This window comes from Hypanus sabinus, chromosome 23, assembly GCF_030144855.1.
Source record: "Hypanus sabinus isolate sHypSab1 chromosome 23, sHypSab1.hap1, whole genome shotgun sequence".
Lineage (NCBI taxonomy): Eukaryota > Metazoa > Chordata > Chondrichthyes > Myliobatiformes > Dasyatidae > Hypanus > Hypanus sabinus.
This window is the reverse complement of record NC_082728.1, coordinates 1585316-1609994: the sequence shown is the minus strand read 5'-3', so window position 1 is coordinate 1609994 and position 24679 is coordinate 1585316. Positions and strand designations below refer to the sequence as shown.

General features: G+C 41.8%; 2 protein-coding genes across 4 annotated transcripts in view; one reads left to right on the top strand and one right to left on the bottom strand.

The window, feature by feature from the left end:
- Window positions 1-24679, bottom strand: part of tmem100a (transmembrane protein 100a) — a 47199-nt gene that overhangs the window by 3483 nt on the left and 19037 nt on the right. The window contains exon 1 of one of the 2 annotated variants that reach the window (XM_059948169.1): window positions 12236-12372. The exons of the other annotated variant lie outside the window; for it this stretch is intronic. The gene's annotated coding sequence lies outside the window, so the exon portion shown is untranslated. Of the gene's footprint in view, window positions 1-12235; window positions 12373-24679 lie in introns of those variants that run through there. 2 annotated transcript variants of the gene reach the window in all.
- Window positions 12419-24679, top strand: part of pctp (phosphatidylcholine transfer protein) — a 28262-nt gene continuing 16001 nt past the window's right edge. The window contains exons 1-2 of one of the 2 annotated variants that reach the window (XM_059948166.1): window positions 12419-12552; window positions 22280-22397. In XM_059948166.1, coding sequence (XP_059804149.1) covers window positions 12436-12552; window positions 22280-22397 — 235 coding nt within the window. In that variant the 5' untranslated portion in view covers window positions 12419-12435. Of the gene's footprint in view, window positions 12553-20011; window positions 20157-22279; window positions 22398-24679 lie in introns of those variants that run through there. The other variant, XM_059948165.1, reaches the window with a different exon arrangement.

Here is a 24679-nt window from a genome sequence, read left to right as displayed (position 1 = left end):
GAAACAAGGTAATAGATGAAACTGGGAGTGGATGAAGTAAATAGCTGGGAAGTTGATTAGTGAAACATATACAGGGCTGGAGAAGGTGGGGTAGTCTGATAGGTGGGGATAGAAGGCCGTAGAAGAAAGAAAGGGGGTAGAAAGGGCACTAGAGGGAGATGATGGGCAGGCAATGAGATAAGGTGAGAGAGGGAAAAGGGGATGGTGAAGGAGAGGGCAGGGCATTATTGGAAGTTTGAGAAATCAATGTTCATGCCATCAGGTTGGAGGCTACCCAGACGGAATATAAGGTATTGATCCTCTAACCTGAGTGTGGCCTCATCACGACAGTTGATATATCGTAATGGGAAGTGGAATTAAAATGGGTGACTACTGAGAGATTCCACTTCTTCTGGGGGACAGAGCGTAGATGCTCAGGAAATGGTGGGTCTCACTGATACCCTTCATCCACCATCAACACTGTCCTCAACAGCATCTCTTCCATTTCACACACGTCTGCCCTTACCCCATCCTCCCTATACCCTAACAGGGATAGTGTTCCTCCTGTCCTTAACTACCACCCCACCAGCCTCTGTGTCCAGCACATATTTCTCTGAATTTCCGCCATCTCCCACAGGATCCCACCACCAAGCACATCTTCCCCCCCCCCCCCCATTTTCTGATTTCCACAGTGATTACTCCCTACGCGACTCCCTTGTCCATTCGTCCCTCCTGGCACTTATCATTGCAAGTGGAATAAGTGTTACACCTGCCTGTACACCTCCTCCCTTATTATCATTCAGGGCCCCAAACAGTCCTTCCAGGTGAAGCTACACTTCACCTGTGAGTCTGTTGGGACATTTGTTGCATCCAGTGCTCCTGGTGTGGCCTCCTGTATATCAGTGAGACCTAACATAGATTGGGAGACCACTTCACCGAGCTCTGACTACCAGAAGAAGCAGGAGCTCCCAGTGGCTGCACATTTTAATTCCACTTCCCATTCCCATTCCAATATGTCCTTCTCAGATTGTGGAAACAACATTTTATATTCCATCTGGGTAGGCTCCAACTTGATGGCATAAACATCAACTTCTCAAACATCTGGTAATGCCCCACCCTCTCCTTTACCAGTCCCCATCCCCTTTTTCTCTCTCACCTTCTCCTTGCCTGTCCATTGTCTCCTTCTGATGCTTCTTCTCCCCCTCCCCCCTTTTCCTTCTTGAATGGTTTTTATCCCCACCTATCAGACTCCCCCTCCTCCAGTCCTGTATCTCTTTCACCAAACAACTTTGCAGCTCTTTACTTCATCCCTCCCCCTCCTGGTTTCATCCATCACCTTGTGTTTCTCTCTCCCCTCCCTCATCTCTTAAATCTACTCATTATTTTTTCTCCAGTCCTGCTGAAAGATCTTTGGCCAAAACGTCGACTGTACTTTTTTCCACAGATGCTGCCTGGCCTGCTGAGTTCCTCCAACATTTTGTGTGTGTTCTGTGTTGTATGACTCTCTGACTCTCCGTCAGTTTGGCTCAGCTGGAGTTGTTTCCTTTGAAACAGGACAAGCTGAGGGGAATCCTAATTACAGCATTCATTATTCATTCATTTTGAGAGGAATACAAAAGCAAATATGTAATACTGAGGCTTTGGGCAGACTGTGCTTGGAGTATTGTGGGCAGTTTTGGGCCCATTATCTAAGAAAAGATCTTCTGGCATTGAAGCGGGTTCAGAGGAAATTCATGAGAATGATCACAGGAATGAAAGGGTTAACATATGAGCAGTGTTTGATGGCTCTGTGCCTTAACTCGCTGGAGTTTAGAAAAATACAAAGGGATCTCATTGAAACCTATTGAATACTGAAAGCCTTAGATGTGTAGATGTAGAAAGGATGTTTCCTATTGTAGGGGAGTCTGGGACCAGAGGGCACAACCTCAGACTTGGTGGGGGGGGGGGGGTGTCCATTTAGAACAGAGATGAGGAAACATTTCCTTAGCCAGAGGGTCGTGAGGCTATGGGGTTCATTGCCACAGACAGCTGTGCAGGCCAGTTCATTGGGTATATTTAAGGCAGAGTTTGAAATGTTCTTGTTTAAATGAGGTATCAAAAAGTACAGGGAGAATAGGATTGAGGGGGATAATAAATCAGTCATGATGGAATAGCAGAGCAAATTCAATGGGCTGAATGGCCTGATTCTGATCCTATGCCATGTGATCTATAGTGTATGAAAGGCCTAGATAGATTAAACTCATTTACAACTCAATGGTATGGGCAGTTGAATTTTCTAATTTCAGGTCACTCAGACCCCTGTGTCCACCTCATTATCTTCTCTCTTTGTTCGCTGCTCCATCCGGTTCCATCTGTCCATCATCCACTGCAGGTCCATCTATCAGCTGCAAGCCTCAACCCTCATCTGCTGCCTTTGCTATGTACTGGTGATCTGTCTTCTTTCCTCGCAGTTCTGATGTATTGTCTCAACCCAATACTTTGACTTACAACTTTTGCCTCCAAAGATACTGCTCGACCTGCTGAATCATTCCAGCATTCTTTTTATTTGTCCTTTTTTCCATCTTTTGGTTTGTGCCTTGTAGGTTACAATACTTTTTAACTGTGACGAGGACATCTGGCTCGACCAGACTGTGAATTCAGGCCTCCATCTCCATCCTTTGGGGGGGGGGGGGAAGATTTATTTTGACAATATTACCCCTGCTAGAAGAAACAGGTCCTCCCTTTCAACCCAGCTAGGCCTCTCATAGTTCTACACATTGTAATTAAGTCACCCCTCAGCTTGAAAGGAAACAATTGCAGCTGAGCCAAACTTTCATCATAACTAATCTTGGCCAGTGGAGCCACATGTTCATGATTCTGTGCTCAATCTATTGAAACGTACCGACACAATTGCTAATCCATTGCAGCTTGTAAAAGGGTTGCAGGTTGCAATTCTTGAGGAATGTGTGTGCTGAATTTGCCAAGAGGGTTGAACTGTTTGCTGCACTCCCTCTGTTCTTACAGCTGTGTGACCCACCGCTGGGAGATATACATCTGTCAAAGTTGGACAAGGAAGAGCGATGGGATTTGGCTGCTCTGCATTTGCAGCCCAACGCCCTTTAGAAACCTCATCTGGAGACTCCACAAATAGAGGTCATTGGGTGGGTGGGTTGCGTGGCAGAAATAAATCATAGAACTGAGATCACACACCCTCTCTCATATCCATATAAACATAGAAACACAGGCACAAACATTATCTAATTCATGTAAGTAACAGAGATTCACACACAAGCAGTTAAAAGCAGGTAATGGACAAACTAGGAAATTATAGGCCAATGAGCTTTGTGTCAGAGTGGGGAAATCAGTGAAGATTCTTGGGGACTGAATTTAATCTTTCAATAAAGCATGGGCCTATTGCAGGTACTCAGCATGGCTTTCTGTGGTGAGGTCTTGTCTCACAAATTTGATAGGGATTTTTGAGGAAATGACAAAGATAATTAATGAGGGTAGAGCAGTGAATATTGTCTACATGATAGGTTGGTGGAGATCAAGGCACCTGGGATCCATAGTGAGTCGGTAAATATGACAAAGGTTGGCTTTGAAGGAGGACAGTAGTGGTAGAGATGTGTTTTATGACTGGGAGTGGCGTTACACAAGGGTCAGTGTTGGTAATGATTAAGGAAATGTGTAGGTGGTCCAATTAGCTACTTTGTAGATGCCATGAAAATTGAAGAAGTTGTGCAGAGTGAGGCAAGTTGTAAAATGAAACATCTGGGTATAGATCAGTTAGAAATTTGGGTGAAGAAATGACAGATAGAGTTTAATCTGGAGAACTGTGACATCAAATGCAGCAGGAAATGGCAAGACACTTAGGACCACTATTGTGCAGATTGATTATGGGATACAAGTCCATAACTCCTCTAAAGTGTCAAAGCAAGTAGGTAATGTGGCAAAGAAGGCAAATGGCATGTTATCTTTTGTCAATTAGGGCACTGAGTACAAAAATTAGGAAGTCATGCTACAGCTGCATGAAACTTTGGTTAGGCCACCTTGGGTGCTGTTCTGGTCACCAAATTACAAGAAGGATGTGGAGGCCCACCAGTGGGCACCCATCCACATTAACCCCATCTTCCAGAACAAGACCATAGCCCTTAATAGCCTGGATGATTCTTCTTAAGTGCAGATAGCAATTCTGCTTCCCCACACTCTCCGTTAGTTCAATCCAGGTATTGACCACTCTATAAGAAAAGGATTCCCCTCAAAGCTTCTTGAAATATTTTACTCCTTATCCTGGATCTAGGTCCTATAGTTTTATTTACCGTTCAGAAGGAGAAAAGATCTCTGTGGTCTATCTTAGCTATACTCCTTGTCATTTTATACACCTCAATTATGTCCTCTCATACTGTCTTCCACTCCAGGGAAAATAGACCTATTGTCTCCTCATAACTAAAACACTCCAACCCAAGCAACCTCCTGGTAAATCTCTTCTGCACTCTTTCACAGCCAGTCTATTGTGTGGTGAGCACAACTGCACTCAGTACACCAGCTGAGATCTGACCTATGTTTTATAGAGATGGAACATAACTACAATGCCCCAACTAATGAAGGCCAGTATCCCATTTCCCTTAGCCACATTATCTATCTGCACTGCTACTTTCAAGGTTCGTAGACCTGCACACCAAAGTCTGTCTATCCACAGTACTCCCTCAGTCCCTATCATTCAGAGTGTGCAATATGTCCTGGCCACATAAACACTCCCCAACTGCATCACTTCACTTTTGTTGGGATTATATTTCATCTGCCATTCTCAACCCAATTACTCAGCCTATCTACAGTATTAATGTAATGTCTTCATCACAAGGTACCCTTCCATGTACTTTCATATCATCAGCAAACTTGGAAGTCTTATATTTTGCTACCTCCTCCAGGTTATTAATGTAAATAGTGAACAATGGAGGACCAAGAACCAATCCCTGGGATACTCCACTAGTTACATTGTTCCAGGCTGAAGACACATACTACCAGGTCTAAGGACAACTTCTACCCCACTCTTATAAGACTACAGAAGTTCCCTTGTGTGACAAGATGAATTCTTGACCTCTCAATCAATATTATGGTCTTATTGTCCACCTGCACTGCTCTTTCTCTGTAACGGTAACACATAATTCTGCATTCTGATATCGTTCCCCTTGTACTGCCTCAATGCACTGTTGTAACAAATTGATCTGTATGAATGGTGTGCAGGATAAATTCTCACAGTACCTCGGCACACGTGACAATAATAAACTAGTTTGCCAATGGCTTTTATGGGATGAAATCTTTTATTCTTATCCAGTTTAGCCTACATGTGGTTCCATACCATAGCACCATCGTTTATCCTTAAAAGCCCTTCAAATAGCCTAACGATTCACTCAGTTCAGTGACAATTTGGGATGGATAATACATATTAAGCCAGCCAGTCATGTCTGCATTGCGTTACGTAAATAAAAATTAACCCACAATGATATAGTGATCCATCCCAAACTGAGGACTTATAACCTAACTATATCCTGGCTTTCCTGATGTCCAGTAATTGGAAAGAAGCAGGAAGTAATTTGGGTGGCATTTTTTGCACATGAAAAAGTAGAAAAAACTGTTAAAAATGTATTAATAGTGCACTTGTTTTAAAAATTGTGAGCTGGCTCAGACCACATTTGAGACAGAATATAAAGTTAAAGTTTGGGTGGCAATGTATAGTGAAGAGAGGCTGTTGATAGGGCAAAATTGCAGTTGACAGGATGAGTTGCAACATAAAAGGCTGACAAACTCAGAAAGGTGAATACAGTACTGGACTGAAAGTGTTGTATCTAAATGCACACAGTATATGGAATAAGGTAGATGAACTTGCAGCACTGTTGCAGATTGGCAGGTATAATGTTTTAGGCATCACTGAATCATGGCTGAAAGGTTATAACTGGGAGCTTAATGTGCAAGGATACACGTTGTATCAAAAGGACAGACAGGAAAGCAGAGGGGGTGGCATCGCTCTGTTGGGAAAAAATAAAATCAAATCATTAGAAAGAAGTGACATAGAGTCAGAAGGTGTTGAATCATGTGGATAGAGCTCAGGAACTACAAGGGTAGAAACACCCTGATGAGAGCTGTATACAGACCCCCAAACAGTAGGAAGGACATGGCCTACAAATTACAATGGGAGATAGAAAACGTATGCCAAAAAGGCAATGTTACAATGGTCATGGGGGACTTCAATATGCAGTTAGATTGAGAAAATCAGGTTGCTGCTGTATTACAGGAGAGGGAATTTCTAGAGTGCCTATGAGATGGCTTTTTAGAGCAGCTCATGGTTGAGCACACAGCAGGATCGGCTATTCTGGATTGGGTGTTGTGCAATGAACCAGAATTGATTACAGAGCTTAAGGTAAAGGAACCCCGAGGAAAAGTTCAGATTCAGATTCAGATTCAGTTTATTGTCATTTAGAAACCACAAATGCAATGCAGTTAAAACATGAGACAACGTTCCTCCAGAATGATATCACAAAAGTATATGACAAAACAGACTACACCAGAAAATCCACATAACATTTGGCAATCCCCAATCCAGAGTCCGGAGAGGCTGCTGCATATTAATATTGCGCTACCGTCTTAACGCGTTCCCCGGAAAGGAGCTTCAAATCCACCAGACAAAACAAGACCAAAAACTAAAGCTACAAGACCTGCACAAAACCACATAGTTACAACATATAGTTACAACAGTGTAAACAATAGCATAATTGATAAAAAAAAAACAGACCACGGGCATAGTAAAAATAGTCCAAAGATGTTAAAGGACTATAAGTTCAAAAGAAATCACCACACAGTTTCCACAAGTCCCCAGGGTCCCGACAGCCTCGCCATCCCATGCCGGCGGCAGAAAGGAATAACCCTGCTATGGACTTCCACGGCGCCGCCTGACTCAGCCTCACAGACGCAGCACACAATGAAGGCTCAGTCGAACCCAGCCTTGCAGACACAGCACACACCGAAAGCGACCTGACTACAGTGGACTCCAAGTCCATTGAACCTCCGAGCCGACGACTATCCCCTCCGGCACTGCTTCTCCGAGCACCATCCTCTGCTGAGCATATTAAGACAGCCCCACCAATGGCCATCGGCAATGTGACCCTGAGGACTGAGGGCCCGTTCTTCCCAGCAGAGTCCCGGACCTCACAGCAGCAGCAGCAACAAAGAAGGTCTTCCTAGAGATTTTCCGATGTTCCTCTGTGCTCCCACGTCTGTCTTCAATCGATTATGATTGCGCACGGCACCCCACTTCACAAATAACAGATAATCAGCTCCAGAATGGCCGCTGCAAGCTGCGTCACGCCACCATCTTGGAAAAGTGATCATAATATTACAGAATTCACCCTTAAGTTCGAGAAGGAGAAGCTAAAGTCAGATGTATTAGTATTAGAGTGGAGTAAAAGCGATTACAGAGACATGAGAGAGGAGCTGGCCAGAATTGATGGGAAAGAACACTGGCAGGGATGACAGCAGAGCAGCAATGGCTGGAATTTCTGGAAGCAATTCGGAAGACACAGGATATGTACATCCCAAAGAGGACAAAGTATTCTGAAAGCAAGATAACATGACTGTGGCTAACAAGAGAAGTCAAAGTCAACATAAAAGCCTAAGAGGGGGCATATAATAGAGCAAAAATTAGTGGGAAGATAGAGGATTGGGACGCTTTTAAAAACCAACAGGAGGCAACTAGAAAAGTCTTTTAAGAAGGTAAAGTTAGAATATGTAAATAAGATAGCCAATAATATTAAAGATGTTACCAAAGGTTTCTTCAGATACACAAAGTGTAAAAGGGAGGCTGTTGGTGGATATTGGACTGTTGGAAAATGATGCTGGAGAGGTTATAATGGGAGACAAGGAAACGGCAAATGAACTGAATAAGAATTTTGCATCAGTCTTCACTGTGGAAGCCACTAGCAGGATGGTAGAAGTTCCGGATGTCAGGGGGGCATGAAGTGTGTGAAGTTACTGTAACTAGAGAGAAGATCTAAAGGTAGATAGGTCACCTGCACCAGATGGTGTACACCCAGTGTTCTGAAAGAGGTGGCTGAAGAGATTGTGGAGGCATTAGTAATGATCTTTCAAGAATCATTTGATTCTGGAATGGTTCTGGAAGACTGGGAATTTGCAAATGCCACCCCAGGGAAAGAGGCAGAAGAAAGGAAACTATAGGCCAGTTACTCTGACTTCAATGGTTTGAAAATGTAGGAGTCAATTATTAAGGATGAAGTCTCAGGGTACTTGGAGGCACATAATAAAATGGCCCATTTGCCTGACAAATCTGTTAGAATTCTTTTAAAAAGTAACTATCAGGATAGACAAAGGAGAATCGGTTGATGTTCAGAAAGCTTTTGACAAGGTGCCACAGATGAGGCTGCTTAACAAGCTACAAGCTTGTGGTATTAAAGCAAAGATCCTAGCATGGATAAAGCAGTGTCTGATTTGCAGGAGGCAAATAATGGGAATAAATAGAGCCTTTTCTGACTGGCTGCTGGTGATTAGTGGTGTTCCACAGGGGTCCATGTTGAGACTGATTCTTTTTATGTTATATGTCAATCATTTGAATTATAGAATTGATGGCTTTGTTGCAATATGAACAATATGAAGATAGCTGGAAGGGCAGGTAGTTTTGATGAAGTAAAGAGGCTACAGAAGGGCTTAGATAGATTAGGAGAATAGGCAAAGAAATAACAGATGTAATACAGTGTTGGGAAGTGTATGGTCATGCACTTTGGTAAAATGAAAGGGTTCACTATTTTCTAAATTGAGAGAAAATACAAAAACCTGAGGTGTAAAGTGACTTGGGAGAAATATTAGCATTCATTTCAAGAGGACTGGAATATAAAAGCAAAGATGTAACATTCAAACTTTATAAAGCACTGGTGAGACCTCTCTTGGAGTATTGTGAGCAGGTTTGGGCTTCTTGTCTTAGAAAAGATGTGCAGAAACTTTAGAAGGTTCAAAGGAGGTTCACGAAAATGATTCCAGGCTTGTTATATGAAAAGCGTTTGATGGCTCTGGGCCTGTACTCACTGGAATTCAGAAGAATCAGGGGTGTCCTCATTGAAACCTATTGAATGGTGAAAGGCCTCGAAAGAGTGGATGTGGACATGTTTTCTATGGTGGGAGAGTCTAAGACCAGGCGACACAGCCTCAGATTAGAGGGGCATCCTTTTAGAATGGAGATGAGAAGGAATTTCTTCAGCCAGTGAGTGATGAATCTGTGGAATTCTTTGCCACATGCAGCCATGGAGGCCAAGTCATTATGTATATTTAAGGCAGATGTTGGTAGATTCTTGATTGGTCAGAGCACAAGGGGATATGAAAAGACAGGATTGAGGCTGAGTGAAATATTGGTTCAGCCATGATGGAGCAGACTCGGGGCCATAAGGCCTAATTCTGCTCCTATGTTTTATGCTCTTATTTCTATAACTTCAATAATCTATTTGTACTTATTTGTCCACTGTTATTCCTGGTACAAAGGTAAAAATGGACAAGGTATGTTTACAAAGCAGCTGATTCTGTTTGCACACAACTAAATAAACTCCTGATGAAGGGTTTCGGCCCGAAACGTCATTATTACCTCCTCCGATAGATGCTGTCTGGCCTGCTGAGTTCTGCCAGCATTTTGTGATTTTTATTTCTTTTTCAAATAAACATTAAATCTGTACACCATGTTTGCAAAAGTACACTTTAATGAAGAAAGTTAAAGTATTTGTATCATCCTTTCCTGAATAAGCCTAATTCAAGAAGGAATAGAAATTGTCAGCCACTCAACTTATGTGAATGCTCTTACATTCAATATGATCATGACTCATTCTTTACTTACTAACCCTACAAACTCACTTTCAAGGACTCCACAACTCATGTTCTCAGTATTATTTATATATTTGCACCATTTCTCTTCTTTTGCACATTGGTTGTTTATCAGTCTTTGTTTATGTATATTCTTTTCATAAATTCTACTATATTTCTTGATTATTCCTGCAAGAAAATGTATCCCAGTAAGTATACAGTAACATATACCTACTTTTATAGTAAGTTTACTTTGACTTTACCTTTCAAGCTATTTTCCTGCACCACACCCATGTTCCTAAATTCTCTTCATATCCATAAATCCATCAAATTATGTTTTGAGTATGCTCCATCACAGAAGAGTATTTGTTAAACAGTGGGACTGGCTGGTGCTGCTGTTGAAAGAGCCCTAGGTGTGCTTATTGAAGGATGTGCAGGTGCAACAAGTAATCAGGTGGGGAACTAGCCCTTGTTACAAGAGGGTGCAGACAGAAGGTCTTATTGCCGTTCTGTGGTGTGTTGGTGGACTGTTTTAAGGAAGGATGCCATGGAGAGTGTGCAGGAAAGCTTGGGTGCAACAAGTAATCAGGTGGGGAACTAGCCCTTGTTACAAGAGGGTGCAGACAGAAGGTCTTATTGCCGTTCTGTGGTGTGTTGGTGGACTGTTTTAAGGAAGGATGCCGTGGAGAGTGTGGAGACTGGTTCCAGGATGGCAGCACCACGGGAAATTCATTGATTTATTGTTGTCACATGCACCAAAGAACAGTGAAATCTTTGTTTTCCATTGCAGATCTTCTGAGAGCAGCTCGCAACAAGTTGCCACACTGCGGTGCCATGTTGCATCAGAGATTGAATCGAACGGGAATGTATTCACTGGAGTTTATAACAAGGAGAGCAGCCTCCAAAATTCTTAAAGAGCTTATCAGGCAGGATGTTTCCCTCGGCTGAGGACCCTAGGACCAGAGACAACCAGAGACAAGCACCAGGCCATTCAGGACTGCACATTGGATAAATGTTTTCACTCAGAGAAGGTGAATCTTTGGAATGCTCTTCCCTGCAGCACTGTGCAGAGATTGCCTCTACTGCCACGGTGGGGCCACCCTCAGTTTGGAGGAACAACACATATACCATCCGGGTAGCCTCCAACCCGATGGTATAAACATCACCTCCCTCTGGTTCCCCTCCTCCTTTCTTTCATGGTTCACTGTCCTCTACTATTAGAGTCTTCTTCAGCTCTTTACCTGTTACACCTATCACCTCTCGGCTTCTTACTTCACCCCTCCCCCATCACCTACCACATGCTAGCTTGTACTCCTCTTCCCTCCCCACCCACCTCCTTATTCTGGAGTCTGACCTCTTCCTTTTTAGTCCTGGTGAAGGGTCTCAGCCTGAATGTTGACTCTTTATCCCCCTCCATAGATGCTGTTTGACCTACGGAGTACCTGTAATAGGTCCTGTGTGTTGCCAGATACTGTTGTTGGTATATGAAAGGAATTCAAGCATAGTACAGGAAAATGGCACTGAGGTAGATCAGCTGTGATCTTGATGGATATGAGAGCTGTCTCAGAGAGCTTACCCTTCTGAGCCTTCACAGCCCTCTTGGGTGGACAGTTCCAACAATTCACTCCACTCAGGGTGAGAACATTTCCTGACTAAGTGATGATGTAATCCAAGAGCCCTGGGATTACTGGGACTAGGGTCTACAGGGCAGATGGCATTTAACCTGGAGGTACAGTGATGAGGCGAACACATCAAGGACAGTTGAACTGGCCTGATAAGTGTCAGGTGAAATTTAATGCTGAGGACTGTGGTGTACATTTTGGTCCAATGAATGAAAGAAGGGCTACAAAAAGAGGGGGATATCTGGAATATCTTCAGTAAATCATTGAAGGTAGGAAGCCAGGTTGGCAAAATATTCACAGTAGCATACAAAACACCAGGCTTTATAAATAGCGAGCAGGAGAACAAGTGTAAGGAATTCCGGTGAACCTTTATTAGAACACTGGTTCAGCTACAGCCAGTGTGTTGTGTCCAGGATGGACACCGCTTTCAGGAAGATGGAAAGGCTTAGGAAGGAGAGGTTGCAGAAGAGCTTTACCAAGATGGTGCCAGGAATTAAGGATTTAAGTTATGTGGATGCATAGAAGAACCTCTCAAAACAAAGGTAATTGGGGGAGCTGATAGAGGACTTTAACATCACTTAAGGTACACACACCCGAGGTAAATAGAAACTTCCCACTCTTTCAGAGTTAGGAACTAGGGATAGTGAATGAAGAACAGAGTAAATGGAAGGTCCTCTTTTCCTGAGCAGAGGGGCCAAGAGTTTAAATTGATAGGAGGAATGAATGAGGAGGTGAGGAAAAAAATTGTAACACGGAGGATACAGTGTGGAGTGTGGGGACTTAGGCAGGCAGCACTTTCTTACTAGTAGGTAGCCGGCAGACCGAACGGCCTGCTTCCTGTCGTACTTTCCGTGCTTCCAGGTCTGGCACCATTGTCCTGGGCGGGGGTAGCCAGCACCGACAGGCCGCTTGTCCCGACGGGCGGGGAGCCGGCGGCGCGCCCCCCATCGGGCGGAACCTGCCGGCACAGTGGCGTCAGCCGCCCGGGGCCCGCACGGTGGCCATGGCTCAGAGCCGCCTGGAGTCGATGTGGCGAGAGCTGGACGAGCCGCAACTAGGTGCGGGCTGGGAACTCTTCGTGGACATCGCTGGGATCCACATTTACCGCTTCTACCGCGAGGTAGGGCCAAGCAGCGGAGCCACAGGCTCCGGCTCCGCGGAGGAGAGGGGAGAGTTGGGACCGTCATAGCGAGGGCTGTACTAAAGTTATTTGCCAAAAGATGGCAGTTTCCCTCCCACTAAGTTTGAAACTTAGAACATAGAACAGGGAACAAGCCCTTCGGCTCAGAATATTGTGCCGGAATAATTAGGTTAGTAATCTAATGCCAAACCAAACTAATTCCCACAGTCTCCACAGTTCCAGAGAAAACAACACCAACCCCACTTTAAACATTTGCCTTCTAATCCAGGCAGCATCCTGGTAAACCTGTAGCCTTTCCGAAGCCTCCACATCCCACCAGAACTGAATTTAACTCCAGATGTGGCCTAACTAGAGTTTTGTAAAGCTATGACATAACCTACCAACTCTTGACCTTAGTTGCTCAACACTGCAAAAAAGATCTGTGGTATTCTCACCCATCTGTCAATGAGTGATCTTACAGCAAGAATTTGTGAAGTGTTAACAATCTTACTCAGAATTTATGCATCTAACCCAGCAGTTTGCGTATCCAAGGAGTTTGTGTAGTGAAACTAAAAAATGGAAGCTTCTAGATGTCACTATTATGCTTTAGTGATAGGAATGAGAATGAGAAATTTAGAATAAATAAGCTTGTATTGATTTTGTCTGGCACTCCAAGCTCTAGTACTTGTTCATACCAAGTGAGGGGAAAGGGATATTGCAGGGGGAGCAGATGAGATGGGTGTGTCTTAGTAGAGTTAGTTTTGGTCAGGTATTGTCAGTGGATTGGGGGTAAAAGATCACTCCCCTCTCCTGAATCACTGCAAAGATTTCCACAGCAAATACCTTAGTGAAAAAAATCACATTAATACTGGACAAGAAATACAAAGTAGCATTGGATGGTTAGGAGGGGGAAGGGGAAGAGTCAGGTACTAGAGATTACCCCAGTAGCTGTACCTCTTGACAATAAGTACTCCTGTTTGAGTACTGTTGGGGGTGGGGGGACAGCCTATCTGGGGGAAGCAACAGTGGCCGTGCCTCGGGCACAAAGTCCAGCCCTGCAGCTCAGAAGGGTAGGGAAAGGAAGAGGAAGGCAGTAGTAATAGGGGACTCGATAGTTAGGGGGTCAGATAGGTGATTCTGTGGACGTGATCAGGAGACCCGGATGGTAGTTTGCCTCCCTGGTGCCAGGGTTCAGGATGTTTCTGATCACGTCCAAGATATCCTAAAATGGGAGGGTGAGGAGCAAGAGGTCGTGGTACATATAGGTACCAATGACATAGGTAGGAAAAGGGAAGAGGTCCTGAAAGCAGAATATAGGCAATTAGGAAGGCAGTTGAGAAGAAGGACCGCAAAGGTAGTAATCTCGGGATTACTGCCTGTGCCACACGACAGTGAGAGTAGGAATGGAATGAGGGGGAGAATAAATGCGAGGCTGAGGGATTGGAGCAGGGGCAGGGATTCAAGTTTCTGGATCATTGGGACCTGTTTTGGGGCAGGTGTGACCTGTACAAAAAGGACGGGTTACACTTGAATCCTAAGGGAACCAATATCCTGGTGGGGAGATTTGCTAAGGCTACTGGGGAGACTTTAAACTATATTGGTTGGGAGGTGGGAATCAAATTGAAGAGACTAGGAGAGAGGAGGTTAGTTCACAAATAGAGAAAGCTAGTAGACAGTATGTGAGGGAGGATAGGCAGGCGATAGAGAAGGGGAGCGCTCAGACCAAAGATGTAGGAGAGAAGGAAGAAAAAGATAATAAAGTTGTTTACATTGTTAGGGATAAACAGAGAGGAAGAGGTGGAGAGTTTCTTAAATGCATCTATTTTAATGCTAGGAGCATTGTAAGAAAGGTGGATGAGGTTCGAGCATGGATTGATACCTGGAAATATGATGTTGTAGCTATTAGTGAAACATGGTTGCAGGAGGGTTGTGATTGGCAACTAAATATTCCTGGATTTCGTTGCTTCAGGTGTGATAGAATCAGAGGGGCAAGAGGGGGAGGTGTTGGATTGCTTGTCCGAGAAAATATTACAGCGGTGCTTTGGCAGGATAGATTAGAGAGCTCGTCTAGGGAGACTATTTGGGTGGAATTGAGGAATGGGAAAGGTGTAGTAACACTTACAGAGGTGTATTATAGACCACCTAATGGGGAATGAGAATTGGAGGAGCAAATTTGTGAGGAGATAGCAGATATTTGTAGTAAGCACAAGGTTGTGATTTTAATTTTCCACACATAGACTGGGAAGCCCATTCTGTAAAAGGGCTGGATGGTTTGGAGTTTGTAAAATGTGTGCAGGATAGTTTTTTGCAGCAATACATAGAGGTCCCAACTAGAGAAGGGGCAGTGTTGGATCTCCTGTTAGGGAATGAGATAAGTCAGGTGACGGAGGTATGTGTTGGGGAGCAGTTCGGGTCCAGTGATCACAATGCCATTAGTTTCAATATAATTATGGAGAAGGACAGGTCTGGACCCAGGGTTGAGATTTTTGATTGGAGAAAGGCTAATTTTGAGGAGATGCGAAAGGATTTAGAAGGAGTGGATTGGGACAATTTGTTTTATGGGAAGGATGTAATAGAGAAATGGAGGTCATTTGAAGGTGAAATTTTGAGGGTACAGAATCTTTATGTTCCTGTTAGGTTGAAAGGAAAGGTTAAAAGTTTGAGAGAGCCATGGTTTTCAAGGGATATTCGAAACTTGGTTTGGAAAAAGAGGGAGATCTACAATAAATATAGGTGGCATGGAGTAAATGAGGTGCTTGAGGGATATAAAGAATGTAAAAAGAATCTTAAGAAAGAAATTAGAAAAGCTGAAAGAAGATAAGAGGTTGCTTTGGCAAGTAAGGTGAAAATAAATCCAAAGGGTTTCTATGGTTATATTAATAGCAAAAGGATAGTGAGGGATAAAATTGATCCCTTAGAGAATCAGAGTGGACAGCTATGTGTGGAGCCAAAAGAGATGGGGGAGATTTTTTAAAAAAAACTTTTAATTGAATTTTCAAATGGGTTACAAAATAGAAGGAAAAAAATATGTATATATCAACCCTCCCCCCTAACATATCCCTATATCTAGGAAAAGAGAAAAAAAAGAAAGAAAGAAAAAAAGAAAACAAAAGAAAGAAAGAATGCCTGGATATCTGAAGATCCCCACATGCTCCATGGAGTTCAAATTAGCTTTAATGTATACATATGTTTCTTTCCCTAGGTGACCAATAATTTTATCTTCGGAGCACCTATATATTTAATCCTATCTTTTGTAAATAAGGGCACCAAATTTTCAGAAATATATCATATTTATTTCTTAAATTGTAAGTAATTTTTTCAAGTGGAATGCAGCTGAAAATTTCATTCTTCCAACGATTTATACTTAAGTATAAATGCGATTTCCAAGTAACTGGAATAGCCTTTTTGGCTGCTGCCAATGCAATTTTTATGAACTCTTTCTGATATTTGTTCAATTTGGGTTTCGGTTTTATCCCTTCAATATCACCTAGTAAGAATAATATTGGATTGTGTGGAAGCTGTGTTCCAATAATTTGTTCCAGTAAAACTCTTAAATTTGTCCAAAAAGGTTGAATTTTAAAACAAGACCAAGTAGAGTGTAAAAAAGTACCAATTTCTTGATTACATCAAAACATTGATCAGATAAATTTGAGTTTAATCTATTTATTTTTTGTGGTGTAATATGTAATTGATGTAAAAAGTTATATTGTACTAATCTTAGTCGAACATTTATTGTATTTGTCATACTGTCAAGGCATAATCTTGACCAACTTGTATAATCAATTTTAATATTCAAATCAGTTTCCCATTTTTGTCTTGACTTATGAATTCCTTGTTTAATTGCCTGTTTTTGAATCAAATTATACATACCTTTATGAATTAAAGTTTCTATTTCATTAGGTTTCGGCAATAACATTGTTTGACCCAGTTTATCTCTTAAATAAGCCTTTAATTGGAAATAACAGAAAAGAGTATTATTTGATATTTTATATTTATTCTTTAATTGGTCAAATGACATTAATATACCTCCTTCAAAGCAGTCTCCTATATATCTAATCCCTTTGTGAAACCAGTTGTATAAAAGTTGATTATCCATTGTAAAAGGAATAAGTTTATTTTGAATTAAAGGTCTCTTTGCTAATAAAGATTTCTTTATCTCATGATCAACATTTATCTTATTCCATAAATCAATCAAATGTTTTAGTATAGGAGATTCTTTCTTTTCCCGTATCCATTTAGATTCCCATTTATATATAAAATCTTCTGGTATATTTTCTCTTATTTTATCTAATTCTATTCTAATCCATGCCGGTTTATCTTCATAAAAAAAGATGCAATAAATCTAAGTTGATTTGCTTTGTAATAATTCTTAAAATTTGGTAATTGTAACCCTCCTAGGTCAAATTTCCATGTCAATTTTTCCAACAATATTTTTGATATCTTACCTTTATCTAATCCCTTCTGTTCTTCTGAATTCAATTTTGGAAGAGTTATTTGTGATAAAACCTTTGTATCTCAACAATATCATTTTGTGATTCTGATTGATACAGTTCAGAATAAAAAAATTTGAAAGTTTCATTGATTTCTAAAGTTTTATAAGTAATTTTATTTACACTTGTTCTAATTACATTTATCGTTTTGGAAGCCTGGTCTGTTTTTAACTGCCAAGCAAGAATCTTGTGTGATCTTTCACCTAGTTCATAATATCTCTGTTTAGTTCTCATAATTGCTTTTTCTGTTCGGTATGTCTGAAGTGTATATTGTAGCTTCTTATTAACAAGTTGTCTTTGTTTTTCTTCTGTCATATATCTTTGAGATTCTTTTTCTAATTTTGTAATCTGTTTTTCCAATTGATCTATTTCTACCATATATTCCTTCTTAATTTTAGAAGTATAACTTATTATCTGGCCTCTCAAATATGCCTTTGTCGCTTCCCATAATATAAATTTATCATCATCTGAATGTGAATTTGTATCTAAAAAAACTGAATCTGTTTTTTCATAAAATCACAAAAATCTTGATGTCTTAATAATATTGAATTAAATCTCCATCTGTAAATCGATTCCTCCTTATCCATCATTATCATTGTCATTATCAAAGGGAAATGATCTGACAATATTCTTGCTTTATATTCCATATTTTTCACTGTCTTGAATATTCGCTGATAGTAGGAAAAAATCTATCCTTGAATAAGTTTTATGTCTATTTGAATAAAATGAATAATCTCTTTCTCTTGGGTTAATTCTTCTCCATTTATCAACCAAATTTAAATCTTTCATCAATGATAAAGTTAATTTTGCTACCTTTGGTTTTGTAACAACCTTTGTTGACCTATCTAAAACTGGGTCTAGACAAAAGTTAAAGTCTCCACCTATTAATATTTTATCATGTGCGTCAGCCAAATTCAAAAAAGCCTCTTGTATAAATTTTACATAGTTTTCATTTGTGCATGAATATTCATGAGTCCATAGTTCTGAAAAGATTTGACAATGTATAATTACATATCTTCCCGCAGAATCAATTAATACATTTTGTATTTTAATTGGTAAAGTTTTGTTAACCAAAATTGCAACTCCCCTTGCTTTTGAATTAAATAAAGCTGCAATAACATTTCCGACCCAATCTCTCTTTAATTTCTGATGTTCTATCTCTGTTAAATGAGTTTCTTATATAAAAGCTATATCTATTTTCAATTTCTTAATGTATGTTAAAATTCTTTTTCTTTTCACCAGTCCATTAAGCCCATTAACATTAAAACTTTAAAAATTCAGTAAATTAATCATTATTTTTAACTGTGTTACTTCAATCTATAATAATACATAATATTTCAACTCTCATAGTACGTTGGGGAATTATTTTAAAATAAAATGTCTCCCCTCTGATCATCCAGGCAAAGAAAGAAAGATAAAAGAAAAATAGATTATAAAGAAAAAAACAACGAAACCCCCCCCCCTAGTAATGTTGTGAATGAAAAAAAACACAACATTACCCCCCTCCATTGTACAGGTCATAGCAATCGCCATGATTACACACGTGAATCCTGTAGCGATCGATCCGAAGTTCCCCCAGCTCCCCATATCATGAAAAAAGTATATGTAAGAGAAGAAAAAATAATATCACTACTCTCGAATAATATTTCTCAAATTTTTACCTTTCTCCCCCGTATCATATAATTAAAAGTATATTTAAATATTCTTCTATCCTTAATGTGCATCAACTCACTTCACTGTTCCGTCTTCATCTTTAATCTGTTTCACTTTTAAATCTTTATTGTGTCTAGCGAATATTTGGGAGTTCTTGTGCAAACTCCTCTGCATCCCGATGATCAGTAAAAAATCTTCTTTTTCCGTCGTCCAAAAAAATTATCAGTGTTGCCGGGTGGCTCAATTTAAATTTATAACCTTTTCCCATAAAACTTTTTTTGCTGCATTAAATTCTTTCTTTCTCTTCAAAAGGTCGTAACTTATATCAGGATAGAAAAGAACTGCTTTCCCTTCTATCATCAATGGCCCGTTTCTCTTTCTGGCACGTTGGGCAGCCGCCTTCAGGATCTTTTCTTTATCTTGATATCTTAAGCATTTTATCAAGAGTGGTCGTGGGTTTTGATCAGATTGAGGTTTTGGTCTTAAGGCTCCATGGACCCTTTCGATTTCAATCAACTGGGTTCCCTCTTCCATTTCCAAATTTTCCGGGATCCATTTTTGAAAAATGTTTATTGGATCCTCTCCCTCTATCCCTTCTTTAAGACCAACAATTTTAATATTATTTTGTCTACTAAAATTTTCAAGCACGTCTATTTTTTCCAACAGTTGTTTTCTTTCTGATGTCCAGACAAGAATATTATCTTCCATTTTATTCACTCTATCAATAGTGTATCCCGTTATTTCTTCCAACTTTTTAACTTTCTTGTCCATTTTCTCCTGTTTTTTCACCATTTTATCAAACATAGTCTTCAAATTTTTAATATCTTATATTATTTTTAATGTTTTTAATTCTTTTAATTCATGCATTATTTGCGCCAAAGCTTCTCTTATGTCTCCAGAAGATCTTCCACCTCCAACCTCTTCCTGTTGTCCTTCTTTTACCTCCTCATCTTCATCTGTATGTTCCAGAGAATCCAAATCCACCTCAGATTCATTTTCACTTCCACTTCCAATCGTAGCTGGGATTTGTAGTTCAAATTGCTCATGTTTGCGCATGCCCTTTCCTTCGCGCACGCGCAGTTCCTGTTGTTCCTTCTTGGAGACTGTTGATGTTGCCACCGATTCCTGCTCTGTATCACCGGAGGTAAGATACACTTGAGTCCGAGGCTCCTTCATGGTGGCCGGCCCAGCTTGTACTGTCTTCAAAATAGTAGTTTTCTTCTGTGTCTGTTTAGGAGGCATATCTAAGGAAAATCCTGAGTAGTTTAGAGGTAGTTTTTAGAAAATATTTACTAACTTTTCTTCACTTAAACATTGATTTACCAGTTTTTTACGGGAGAGCTGGATTTCCACATCTTGATCCTACGTCATCATGTGACGTCCCCCCCCCAGATGGGGGAGATGTTGAACAATTTCTTTTCATCGATATTCACTAAGGAGAAGGATATTGAATTGTGTAAGGTAAGGGAAATAAGTAGGGTAGTTATGGAAACTATGATGATTAAAGAAGAGGAAGTACTTGAGCTTTTAAAGAATATAAAGTGGATAAGTCTCCGGGTCCTAACAGGATATTCCTTAGGACCTTGAGGGAAGTTAGTGTAGAAATAGCAGGGCTTTGACAGAAATATTTCAAGTGTCATTAAAAACGGGGATGGTGCCAGAGGATTGGCGTATTGCTCACATGGTTCCATTGTTTAAAAAAGGTTCTAAGAGTAAACATAGCAATTATTGACCTATAAGTTTGACGTCAGTGGTGGGTAAATTAATGGGAAGTATTTTTAGAGATGGTATATATAATTATCTGGATTAACAGGGTCTGATAGGAGCAGTCAGCATGGATTTGTGTGTGGAAGGTCATGTTTGACAAATCTTACTGAATTTTTTGAAGAGGTTACGAGGAAAGTTGACGAGGGTAAAGCAGTGGATGTTGTCTATATGGACTTCAGTAAGGCCTTTGACAAGGTTCCACACGGAAGGTTAGTTAGGAAGGTTCGATCGTTAGGTATTAATATTGAAGTAGTAAAATGGATTCAACAGTGGCTGATGGGAGATGCCAGAGAGTAGTGGTGGATAACTGTTTGTCAGGTTGGAGGCCAGTGACTAGTGGTGTGCCTCAGGGATCTGTACTGGATCCAATGTTGTTTGTCATATACATTAATGATCTGGATGATGGGCTGGTAAATTGGATTAGTAAGTATGCAGATGATACTAAGGTAGGTGGTGGTGTGGATACTGAAGTAGGTTTTCTAAGTTTGCAGAGAGACTTAGGCCAGTTAGAAGAGTGGGTTGAAAGATGGCAGATGGAGTTTAATGCTGATAAGTGAGAGGTGCCACATTTTGGTAGGAATAATCAAAATAGGGCATATATGGTAAATGGTAGGGCATTGAGGAATGCAGTAGAACAGAGTGATCTGGGAATAATGGTGCATAGTTCCCTGAAGGTGGAATCTCATGTGGATAGGGTGGTGAAGAAAGCTTTTGGTATGCTGGCCTTTATAAATCAGAGTATTGAGTATAGGAGGTGGGATGTAATGTTAAAATTGTACAAGGCATTGGTGAGGCCACATTTGGAGTATTGTGTACAGTTCTGGTCACCGAATTATCGGAAAGATGTCAACAAATTAGAGAGAGTACAGAGAAGATTTACTAGAATGTTACCTGGGTTTCAGCACCTAAGTTACAGAGAAAGGTTGAACAAGTTAGGTCTTTATTCTTTGGAGCGTAGAAGGTTGAGGGGGGACTTGATAGAGGTATGTAAAATTATGAGGGGGATAGATAGAGTTGACATGGATAGGCTTTTTCCATTGAGAGTAGGGGAGATTCAAACAAGAGGACATGAGTTGAGAGTTATGGAGCAAAAGATTAGGGGTAATACAAGAGGCAACTTCTTTACTCAGAAAGTTGTAGCTGTGTGGAACGAGCTTCCGGTAGAAGTGGTAGAGGCAGGTTCGATTTTGTCATTTTAAAAAAATTGGATAGGTATATGGACAGGAAAGGAATGGAGAGTTATGGGCTGAGTGCAGGTAGGTAGGACTAGGTGAGAGTAAGTGTTTGACATAGACTAGAAGGGCCGAGATGACCTGTTTCCGTGCTGTAATTGTTGTATGGTTATACGGTTATAAAAAAGGCAGTCACAATGAACTGTCCTCCATGACTCAGCTTTCCTTCTCCTGCGAGTCTGATTACAAATTATTTAACAGCCATCTCAGATCAGCAAGAGGAAGGTCAGTCTCTGGCCTACAAAGAGGATGCTGAGCTCTTGAGGGATAACAGACTGTAAACATGCATTTACAAGGAGGGAATGAACAGCAGATATCCAGATTTGTAACGTGTATCTGCAGACTGACATCTGTAGGAAGCATATGTAATCATATCTGGTTCTCTGATGCTAGCCCAGTATTACCATGGAAGCAACAGTTGTGGAGGTTCTGACAATGATTCTTGGTGCTGCGTTCTCAAGATGCCTCATTTCTGCGGTGGGTGTTTCGGACGCGGCCATTTTTCATGAGCTGGTGTGGTCCTTGGTGTGGCAGTTTATTTGTTCCTTAGCCCTTTGCCAATCACTCTGTTTCTGTGTTTTGCAGGAAACATGCCTCTATGAATATAAAATCTGTGGAACTATTTCAGATTGTGCTCCGGAGTTGTTTGTGGACGTGTACATGGACCTGGACTATAGGAAGCAATGGGATAGTTATGTTAAAGGTTGGTGCCTGGTGTGTTGTTAATTCTTCAATGGCAGCTCAGCTTGTTTACTCAAAAAGATTGCTGCAGAACACAATTTCTTATGAGCTTTTCAAGGTTGTCTGAGTAGGCCTGAAAACAGCTACATTTCTTCAACTGCAGGTTCCTCATCCACTGAAAGGAAATATCAGTGTTCACACCCCAGCTGCAAACCAATAACCTTTGCTGTAATAAAGATGGAATTGCATTGGAGTGTCATGCTTGCAAGAAGGAATAACTCCTAAACAGTTGCCAGGAGAACAAGGTACAGAGACTGGCACTTTTAGAGCCTTTCTCAGGAGAAGCATCAGCGCCTTGAGAGATGAAAGGAAAAGGCTTTGTATTAGGGAAGGTGCAGAGTGGCATGCATTTTGTTTAAGTAACGTGGAGACACAAAGCTGTGTGTTTAGCCCTCTGCTCTACTCGCTTTATACTTATGCCTGTGGCTAAGCATAGCTCCAATGCCATATTCAAGTTTGCTGACATAGGCCAAATCAAAGGTAGTGATGAATCAGCATATAGGAGAGTGAAAATCTGACTGAGTGGTACCACAACATCTGATTATTGACTTCAGGAGGAGGAAACCAGAGGTCCATCAGCCAGTCCTCATTGGAGAATCAGAGACGGAGTAGGTCAGCAACATTAAATTCCTCAGTGTTATTATTTTGGAGGACCTGTCCTGGGCCCAGCAACCAAGTTGAATTACAGAGAAAGCTCGGATTGCCTCTACTTCCTTAGGAGCTTGCGACAATTAAACCTGACATCTTTTACTTTGATAAACTTCTATAGATGTGTGGTGAAGAGTATATTAATTGACTGCATCACAGTCTGGTATGGAAACACAAATGCTCTTGAATGGAAAATCCTACAAGAAGAAGTCCAAGAAGCCCAGTCCATCATGGGTAAAGCCCTCTCCATCACTGAGCACATCTACATGAAGTGTTGTCACAGGAAAACAGCATCCATCATCAGGGTCCCCTACCACCCAGGGCATGCTCTCTTCTCACTGCTGCCACCAGGAAAGAGGTAAATGAGCCTTAGGATTCACACCACTGAGTTCAGGATCAGTTATTACCCCTCAACCATCAGGCTCTTGAACCAAAATGAGTAACTTCACTTGCCCCATTACTGAAATGTTCCCACAATCTATAGGCTTGTAGCGATGTGCTACACACAGCGCTGAAATAACGTCACGCAGTCGGTAAGTCATTTCAAGACTAGTTTATTCAAACTTCACGGCGCTGGCATTTAATCCCTAGCGCCCGCCCACTCCGGGTGGAAATGACGTCAAAGGTGCATTACCAAAGTCTCCCCCTGCGCGCTGGCTATTTGTGAGCTGGTTCGCCTGCGCAGAAAGTGAGTCGCCACATAACACCCCCTCCCCCCTCAGAACCGGCGATACACCCCCCAATGTCCACAGTCTGGATCAGCCTCTGTTTGGGAGGTCTGCCTCTGTGCCATGGTGCCTGAACCTCGACCGGTTGCGCCAAGTCCACATGGGCTTGTTTGAGTCGGTCCACCGTGAAAACCTCCTCTTTCCCCACAATGTCCAGAATGTACGTGGACCCGTTGTTGTTGATCACCTTGAATGGCCCCTCGTATGGCCGCTGTAGCGGTGCCTGGTGTCCGCCCCTTCATACAAACACAAACTTTCAGTTCTACAGGTCTTTGGGTACATGGGTCAGGGTCCGTCTGTGCTGTGAAGTCGGTACGGGGGCCAGGTTGCCAAGCCTTTCGCGTAGCCTGTCCAGGACTGCTACAGGTTCTTCCTCTTGCCCCCTTGGGGATGGTATGAACTCTCCCAGGACGGCCAGGGGCGCGGTGTACACCAACTCGGCCGACGAGGCGTGCAGATCCTCTTTGGGCGCTGTGTGAATTCCAAGCAGGACCCAGGGAAGCTTGTCCACCCAGTTAGGTCCTCTCAGGCGGGCCATGAGAGCCAACTTCAAGTGACGGTAGAAGCGTTCCACTAGTCCGTTCGACTGTGGGTGGTAGGCAGTAGTGTGGTGCAGCTGTGTCCCCAACAGGCTGGCCACAGCCGACCACAGGCTGGAGGTGGACTGGGCGCCTCTGTCGGAGGTAACGTGGGCCGGTACCCCGAAGCGTGCTACCCAGGTTGCGATCAGTGCTCAGGAGCAGGAATCAGCAAATGTGTCGGTGAGCGGGACCGCCTCTGGCCACCTCGTGAACCGGTCTACCATAGTTAGGAGGTAACGCGCTCCTTGGGATACTGGTAGGGGGCCCACGATATCCACATGAATGTG